Raw genomic sequence first — 9,568 nt, 5'->3', positions numbered from 1 at the left:
TGGTACAGGTGCATTACTGAATGAATAAATAATGAATAAGTTCTCTCGAGGGCTGCACGATGGCGCAGTGGGTAACACTGTTGCCTTGCAGCAAGAAGGTCCGGGGGTCTTTCTGCATGAAGTTTGCATGTTCTCCCTGTGCATGCGTGGGTTCTCACCAGGTACTCCGGTTTCCTCCCACAGTCCAAAGACATGCCTGTTAGGTTAATTGGTCCCTCTAAACTGCCCTTAGGTGTGCTTGGTTGTTTGTGTGTTGCCCTGCGATGGACTGGCGACCTGTCCAGGGTGTACCCCGCCTCTCGCCCATAAACTGCTGGAGATAGGTACCAGCTCCCCCGCGACCCACTATGGAATAAGCGGTAGAAAATGACTGACTGACTAACTGAGTTCTCTCTCTCTCTCAGTCTATCTGGATATTCCTTCCCATCTGTCTTTTACTGTTCCCTTAAAGATTTGCGGAGTTGTGAGTTATTTTGCCCAGTGATGACCTGGTGACCTGTTCAGGGTATGTTGTGTGCTTGTTGCATAGATTTGTTTTTAAATGTTTGATATGATGAAATAGGGTGATGAGTCATTGAAAGGATAGAAGACCAAATGACTGTCACTTTCATGTTAGGCAAAGAACATTTTTCTCCACTTGGTGTCAGCAAAACACAGTTTCAATCAGTGACATACTGGATCATGCAACAAGGTATGGTAAGTTTATTTATATAGTGCTTTTCAGTAATGAGACACTCAAAGCGCTGAACATACAATTACAATCACAAAGAAAATAAACACAGATACAGACACAGAAAAACAAATCAAATGATACTACAATCCTTCTGAGAAATCTCTGGCCAACATTACAATAGATAACATTAATAATCCTTTGGGTTTTACTGGTAAGAGCTGGTTCTAAACCAATCTTTCTAAAGAGGTAATTATATCATTAAGTCCTCTATGTAGGGAAAGCATCTTCTGCTAAGAGAGAATGATCATTGGGTTCGCTGGTATAATGCAGTTGTAGTCCCATAATAACAGTCATTTGCATCCATTGAAATTTAACTAAGCAATCACTGAGTTCTGACTAAGGAAGACGAGTCACTGGTGTAAAAACAGCTTTTGTTCAAATTTTTAAGAAACTAGTTTTATTTTCCTTTCACTGGTAAATCTAAAAATCTATGAAAAGGAAAATAAATGAAGAAATGAAATCCACATTTAGGTAAAAATAAGGAGTATGGGAAAGCAACACACATAAGTAAAGATTTTGCAGGGGCATGGTGGACTTGTGAGAGTGACAATATTTAAGTATGATCATGTGTGCAAAAAATTGACGAAGGTGCCATTGTCCTTGAGGAAGAGATGGAAGTTTTATCAAACGGCCACACAGTTCGGTTCACAGATGAGGGGGTTTGATGGTAAACTATTATTTAGTAGCTGGTAAACAAAACTGGTAAAATACAAACACATTTAAACTAATTAATCAGCTAAAATTTGGTGTTTTCCCTTTAAAACATTTTTAAACTGAATTTAAAAATATGCAATTTCTGGTGAGGAATAAATTAAGACACCCCCCACATTTATTCCCACTTAAAATGGCAAAAAATACACACATGATTTTGAAGAAAGTTTGTCCTGTTTAAACCCCAGACATTTATTTTGGTCTTCCTGACTGTTCAAGTGAGAGTGGACACCATGGTGAGATCTACAGACCTGTCTCAGACCTTCAGAGTTCAGTTCAGCTTTTGAGTTCATTCAGGGATTAAAAGATGTTTTAAAAGAATTAGAAATCAGCCGTTTCACCTTATGGAAAAAATTCAACAAGTTGGGACATTCAAAACAACTCCTGACATACCCAGGTGTGGCTGTCCAGGCGCGTTGACCCTGAAAGCAGACCAGAAGATGCTAAAAGAAGTCTCCAAATAGGTCAACACATCTATTTGGTTCTTGCTACTTTTAGTGTGAAAGCTCATGTCTGTCCAATCAGGAAGACACTGGACAAGATCTACTGTCATTGAAGGTGTGCAAGAAGGAAGTTTGTCAGAGAAGATCAGAACCTCTGGAATAATAAAGTCTAAAATGTAATTATCTGAACACCAGAACAGAGTATAAGTTTGGTTTAAACCAAACACAGCATTCCAGAAGAGCAACCTCATAACAACTGTGAAACATGGCGGTGGAAGTGTCATAGTTTGGGGATGCCTCGCTGCAGCAGGTTCTGCTCAGCTTAGCATCACAGAATCCACCTTCTGTTCTATCGTCTATCAGAGGGAGCTGATAGACGATAGCAGAACTGGACTCTACGAGATGACAATGACCCAAAACATCCCATTAAATCCACCAAGGACTGGCTCAGAATCAAAAAGTGGAAAGTCCTGGACCTAGTCAAAGCCCAGACCTTGATTTCATTAAAATGTTGTCAGATATCCTAGAACGGGCTGAATATGAAAGAAACCCCACAAACATCTCCCAGCTGAAAGCGAGGAATGGAGCAAACCATAAATATTATAAGTCATTTATGTAATGTAGATATGACATCAATAGCTGAGGCCAACTCACACTCTGACTTGGACAAATCACTGAGTGATGTCAGTATTAATCCTGATATTAACCTGTGATGCACTGTGTGATGCAACTTTTTACAGATGTGAGACTGAATGATTTATTAAAATGTGTCAACAATCCCACAAGGACGGGAAACTGAATGTGGGTTTCAGCATTTGCATTATTTGATTCAGACTTCAAGCAGAGAGGGAAGAGGAAAAAGAGACAGCAGCAGTCCCACAGCATGATTCCTCCTGGAAACATCTGCAGCTGAAGGGTGTTAAAGTGGCTGTTGATGATCCCGTCACACTGAAAATCTGCCAGTTTAAGCCCAGAACAGAAATGTTCTTTCATGATAAAACATTGATTCCAACAATGGCTGAAAATCAGACAAAGTGAAGCCAAATGAGCAGAGGTGGGTAGAGTACCTGAGTACTGTCTTCAGGTATATATGATTTAATGTTTAAATATGATATAATCAGACAGAAATATAAAGTTATGTGCAAATTCTGGAATTTTAAAGACTAAAACAAAAACATTAACTCAAATAAATAACATGATTAGAATTCAAGCAGAAGAAACATTTTTACAACACAAAACCCATTTCCTACAGTAGATAATTTATAAATGTTAGAACAGGGTAAGGTACTTCCTGTGATTATATCTACCTTCATGTTCACCTGATCTCCTGCAGCCTCAGCAGATAGAAAATAAGTACAAGATGTCTCACTGTAACATTAAAGGTAGGTGTGTCTCTCTGCTGCATTTTTAGTTCAAACGTTTATTCTTCATCTAGTGAAGTAACTTGAGGTGGGTAGAGTAACCAGAAATTCTACTCAATAAGAGTATGGATACTTCATAATAATATTACTCAAGTAAAAGTAAAAGTACGGAGCAGTAAAAAGACTCCTGGAAGTATATTTTATTCAAAAAGTTGTTTAACTAAATGCAGCTGAATAAATGTAACAACTCACTGCCCGCCTCTAGGGATGAGCTATATGTCTTCCAAACTCGATGAAGTAATAATAATTTATGGCACTTATATTTATGATTTTCTCTCTTAGATAAGGTTACTGGTTCAATAAATGAGGGCATTGAACTTTATAAATATCCCTGCTTTTGATTGCTGCTAAAACTGTGTCAGCTCGAGTCAGAATGAAAGGTGTGACTGTTGTTGCTGCTGGATGGCGGGGGAAGGGGTGGTTTCCTGGTGATCTGAGGCAGCCAGTAAATGAGTTCTCTTTCTGAACTCAGCTCACTGTAAAACTGAAAGTCAGCGACAGAAACAGGCGGATATGGTGGCAGGGACTGACGGGAAAGGTGTGCTCTGACGCCTCCAGCAGCAGCTGAACAGACAGAACCATTCCAGAACCAGGACTTCTTATCCTAACGCAGTTTGGAGAGTGTTTTAGGGTGGAGAACAAACCAGTGCCTCCCAGCAGAATGAGCCAGTGGAAGCAGATTCAGCAGCTGGAGATGAGGCTCCTGGAGCAGGTGGACTACCTGTACGATGATAACTTCCCCATGGACATCCGACAGGGCCTGGCTGGCTGGATCGAGTCTCAGGACTGGTGAGTCCGGCTCGGTGTGGGCTTGGATGGGTCTCCTTAATGGTTCCCAGACTGCTGGTTTCTCTGCATTAAAACCAGAAACACACATCTGGTTTTGCTGCTTTAAAATATTATTATTTTTATTGTTGTTGTTGTTGTCGTCAGGCTGGGTATTTAATCCAAATTTCCAGGTTTATAAAATCCTGCTTATCTCATCATATTTTTAAAAACCCAAGTAGTCTCAAGTTATTTTATTTCCACTCAGCCTCATCTTCCTGTGATCCCTTAACCTTGTAATGTTTCTGAAAGCCTTTCAAAGCTTTTTCTTTGAACCTCTGCTGCTGGTTCACTACTTCTCAGTCCAGTCCTTGGACTGGACCATGGCAGCATGTTGGTTGTGTTTGATTGAGAAAAAAACCCAAACAGAACCAAGATAAAAGAAACAAAAAACAGTGTTTGACCTTAAAGTTGTCTTGGCCAATAATTAAAAACTGGGACTATGTGCAACAAACATCACAGTAATTTTGGAGGACTGGCACCTGGAGAGTTTTAAAGCCTAAATTTGTTCTTTTACTTTGAAAATATTTACATGTAGAGTACTGTGGAAAAGGCTTGAGGCCAGCCTAACTTCCCGCACAACAAAAAGCTTCCAAAGAGCTGAAATCCTGGTAATCTTAGCCTGCTTGCAGTCACGTGATTCATGGTGAGTCCTGGTTGTTATGATCCTGTAATTATGTGGAAACAAGCCAGGCCTAAACTCCTCCTGCTGCTGTTTAAAAGATCACAGCTCTTCAGACACAGTTACAGATATTTTACAGCATCCTGAAAAAGTTCTGAGTCGGCTCCAACTTCTTTAGATTTTTGCTGCTTTTTCACTCATTTAAACCCTCCTTTTTCTTCATTTGGTGAGCCACTTAACCCTGACCTCAAAGTCGCAAAGAATCCACTTCAAATTGGATCCTTTGGCCCGGTTCAGACTGGGAATTAGCAAATTCTGGTACAAATGGACAGCTTTAAGTGTGGCTGTTCAGACCCGAGAGGAAAATCTGTGGTAAGACCTTCTGAATGGGCTCTACATGCAAATAAACACAGAGATAAGGTCATCTGCATCAGAAGGTCAACGAATGTTTCTGGAAAACACAAGTACATCCATTTCCTCACTTTGGTATTCCCAACACTGTGAGATCCCAACAAGAAATTCATTCAGTACTTTGCAAAACTAATATTATCTCTTCAGAATATTCACACATATTTTCTTTAAATTACCAACAGTGTCTCAGTAAAGTGATTTGGACTGGATTCGATCACCAAGTATATAATTAAATAATATGAAAAACATTCACATCATGTAAAACCGATTCAAGCTTTCATTTTGATGTTTCAGCCCTTGTAGATATTTGAGGACCTCTTATTTCAGAGTGATTTAATAAAAGAAGCCTCGAGTCGACGTCAGGGCTCATCTTAGGAGGCTTATTGAGAGGCAGAACAGACTCTAACACTTTAGAGAAGAAATGCATTCTGTTTTAGGAACTAATTTCTCATCAAAATAAAGTAAAGCAGGCTGCAAAAGCAAGATTGTTATTTGTTTCACTGTTATGGTAGTTGATTTACTTTCTGAAGCTTTGTTTACAACCTCGTCTACATCATTTCCTGTCTGTTTACTGCAGTCTACGGGTGAGATGCCTCAGCAGCTGCTATAACACATTTAATCTAAACTTAAATGATTCATTCTTGTTCAGTTCACATCTGTGCACCACTAAGGAATCTGATTAACCTAAAAGTTCAGCTGTACTTGTTGGATTTCCCTGATATTTACCTTCTTTCATCTTTTAGCTAAAGCCATAGTCTGCAGGGAGTTTACACAGATCAAAAATAATCTCTGTGAAAAGATATCAGTCAGGAGAACGGTCCATACAATGTATTGTATACCGGTATATTATTTTTACACAGACTGATGTTTTTGAACCTTTATTTCTGTTAATGATCATTTCCTGCCTTCAGCCATTGAAAACACAACATTTAAGAATAGAGTATTACATCAGACCAATAAAAAACATTTTGGATACAGAAATGTGGGCTTAATGTTTAACACCTGCTTAAAGGTTGTTACTTTTATTTGGCCATTAATTTCTGATAATCAGGTGGTGCCCCAACTAGGTAATATTGATCAATTCAGGATTGAATCAAAATGACAAATTTGTTAGTAATTGCATTTGGCGTGTATTAATAGTTATTTAAAGCCAAACCCATGTACACTTATATAACCCCAACCCCATATTGAGCTCCATGACTCCTCCCTCACACCTCACCACTGTCTCACGGTTATTCTACATACACTGCTCCCCCCTCACTTCAGTGCAACACACTACTCATACAGTACAGCAGTTTCTCTCCTGGCTCCCTATCATAAGCTTTTGCTCAAACCCCAAAGACATCAACTTTCCACCGGCATTGGGATAGTAGTTATGGCTTTGGTCAATTAGAAGTTGGACTGTTGCAGCTCTGATGCGAGTTTCCAGTCATTCCAAGATGTCCAATGTGCAACAAGATTGAAGTTATCACACAAAATCTCTTTATTGTATAAAGCTTGTATTAAGCATTGTAGAACACATGTTGCTGTTCTTGTTATTCAGTGAAATAAGACACGCTGTTTGTTTTCAGGGATTCAGCTGTCAACGATGAGTCAATGGCTTCGGTCATGTTCACCAACCTGCAGACCCAGCTAGAGAAGGTCCGCTTGCAGGAGCAGAATTTCCTGCAAAGACACAACATGAAAATTATTCAGCAGCAGCTACAGGTAAAATCTACAAACAATGTCTGCTTTGGTTTTATGATTTTAGATTAAACAGCTTTCACCATGAACCTCAGGTATTCAGTTATCTGTTGTTTTCCAGAAACATCACGCTTCTATACTTTTTTAGTTTTCTTTAAAAGTAATAAATGAAAATTAGCATTTTTAAAATCCATTTTCCGATGACTAAAAACAAGTTTAAATTCTAAAGTCTAAAACATTTGGAATAAAAGGGGCTTCAGGTTTTGGTAACCAGGTTAGTAAGATTGTGAAAATAGACAGAGGATGTGCATAATAAATGAATGAAATTGATTTTAAACATTGCTTCCTTGACCTTTGAGCTGACACCTAACGTTTTGACAAGTTTAGATTCAGACAGTACAGCTGCATGATGGTGCAGTTGGCAGCACTGTTGTCTTGCAGCAAGAAGGTCTGCTTCTTCTGACATGACATTTTACTAGTTATTTTAAATGGGGGCTTCTGTTTAATGCTGTTCCCCTTTAGTTGGGCTATGTTAAAGGGTCGCGGGCTTTTCTGACAAGAAAATAAGTTGCTTAATCCTGGAATGGCCGCCTTAAAACAGTCTAAGGCAACAGACAATCTCTGCTTTGAATACAGCAGTGGTTGCAATGTAGGAAAGGTTGACAGAGGCTGAGACACGTATCTCCCACCTGAAGGACACCTCTGAGCTGCTGCAGGCCGCAGACGGCGAGAGAAGTAAGCGGGTCGATGCTGTGTGGGAATTGCTTTCAAGATCTCGAACTACAGTAAGACGAAAAATGTCAAAGTTTTTAGGTTGAAAGAGACTGTCGGCAGTGATGGGACACTTTCAAACCGTGTTTGAAAGATGCTGGTTGATGATAGGTGATGGGGTTTAAAGGAGCGAAGGCCATCAGCTGTCATCATGAGAGGAGCAAAGAGAAGCAGAGTTGCGTTCCACAGATCTGACATCTGTTTTCTCCTTAGCTGCATTAGGCAGCTCTAATAGGGTGGGATTTTAAGTTTTCTGGGTTTTTTTGTTTTTCGTTTTGTTCCTTTTTGCATTGTATTGTCTAGACAATGAAAATGTTCCTTTTCTATGTAAATGTCTTTTATTTCAGCTGGATGCACTCATATCTCAAAATTCTTGTTACATAATGTGAAAAGTTGTGATATAAAAATAATTGTGCTTACGGACCATGCAGCTATTGAACTGTGTATAAAACTAGGACTGAGAAATACTAGAGGTTCAAGGTGGAGAATGAATGTCTCACTTTTCCAAGATGAAAGATCCTTTGAGGAACTGTTGGTGGAGGATTTAAAGCACGTTTATGACATTAATATCAGTAGCAGCAAGCATGTTGGGGAGCCTCTAAGGCTTAGGTGAGGGGTAAACTAAGGAAAATACGATTAAAAGAAAATAATCTGGCGGGAAATATGATGAGTTGCTTTATCGAGACATTTGTGAACTATAATTTCAGTTAAATGAAATTTATATTAAAAAAGTGGAATATTCCTTGTTTAGGTTAAAAACTGCTTTTTATGAAGGAAGGGAAAAAGAGGGAAGGTGTTAGATAGACAAGTTAATAGACACAAATAATGTGTTTTTACAATATTACAGTACATTATATACATCCACAGTGTCTAATGAGACAAACCAGAGAGAGAGCGAACTCTTCTTCTCTAAACTCAGTCTACCTAGCTTGCTTCATGAACAGATGGAGTGGTTAGAGGCACCGGTTACAGAGGTGGAAACTAGAAAGGCAGTTTCAGTGATGAAGGTGGGGAAGTCCCCTGGTTATGACGGTATTCCTGCAGAATATTATATAGCGTGTATACACATTCTTGCCCCAGTTTTACAAGAAGTCTTTCAAGAGACTTTTGAAAGGGGACAGTTTCCTCCTACGTTTAATGAAGCATTGATATCTTTGATCCCAAAACCAAATAGGGATAGTAGGGAGCCATCAATTTATAGGCCAATCAGCTCACTGAGTTTGGATTATAAAATATTAACTAAGGTCTTGGCTTTATGCTCACAAGTCCTCTCCCGTATCAAAATGTTTTATGAAGAAACGTTGTTCCTCTGACAACATTAGAAAACTGTTGAACTTTATGTGGCTTAGAAGATGAGTCTGTAGCTGCCATTTCCTTGGATGCAGAGAAGGCGTTTGATGAGATTGAACGAGACTTTCTTTTCTCGCCTTTATCAAACTTTGGATTTGGATCACATTTTACTAAATGGATTAAAATATTGTACAGAAAACCAAAGGCTGCAGTCATAACTGATGGAATTATTTCTCCTTTTTTCGGGACTCATCAGGGTTGTTCTCTCAGCCCTTTGTTGTTTTTATGGAAACTTTAGCAGTGAGCATTAGAGAGAATAAGGGAATAACAGAACATAAAGTACTTCTTTACGGGGTGATATTTTAGTCCTGAGCACTGATCCACTTACATCCTTGCCACATCTGATGGACACTTTAATGGCCTAGTCAAAGGTTTCAGGCTACAAAATAAACTGCACCATGCCCTTATCCCCTCCTTGTTATCAGTTTATGGTAGAAAAGTATGTATAAAATGTTTGGGGATTAGACTCAGTTGGGATTTGGAAGAATTACCTTTAGTAAATGTAACCTTCTTTGTCAAATTTACACTAATTTGTAAAAATGGGAGAAGATTAAACTAACATTGTGGGGCAAGATTAATATCATCAAAACATTCACAG

The 9,568-nt window shown here is 39.0% G+C and overlaps 1 protein-coding gene across 4 annotated transcripts in view; it reads left to right on the top strand.

Annotated features, from left to right (window-relative positions):
* Window positions 1–3,808: 3,808 nt before the first annotated feature.
* LOC124871847 (signal transducer and activator of transcription 4-like) overlaps window positions 3,809–9,568 on the top strand; it is a 32,254-nt gene continuing 26,494 nt past the window's right edge. For all 4 annotated transcript variants that reach the window (XM_047371455.1, XM_047371453.1, XM_047371454.1 and 1 more), the window contains exons 1-2: window positions 3,809–4,097; window positions 6,738–6,873. In XM_047371455.1, the coding sequence (XP_047227411.1) occupies window positions 3,970–4,097; window positions 6,738–6,873 (264 nt within the window). In that variant the 5' untranslated portion in view covers window positions 3,809–3,969. The remainder of the gene's footprint in view (window positions 4,098–6,737; window positions 6,874–9,568) is intronic.

Source organism: Girardinichthys multiradiatus, chromosome 7 (genome assembly GCF_021462225.1).
Source record: "Girardinichthys multiradiatus isolate DD_20200921_A chromosome 7, DD_fGirMul_XY1, whole genome shotgun sequence".
Lineage (NCBI taxonomy): Eukaryota > Metazoa > Chordata > Actinopteri > Cyprinodontiformes > Goodeidae > Girardinichthys > Girardinichthys multiradiatus.
This window is presented reverse-complemented; position numbering and strand designations above follow the sequence as displayed.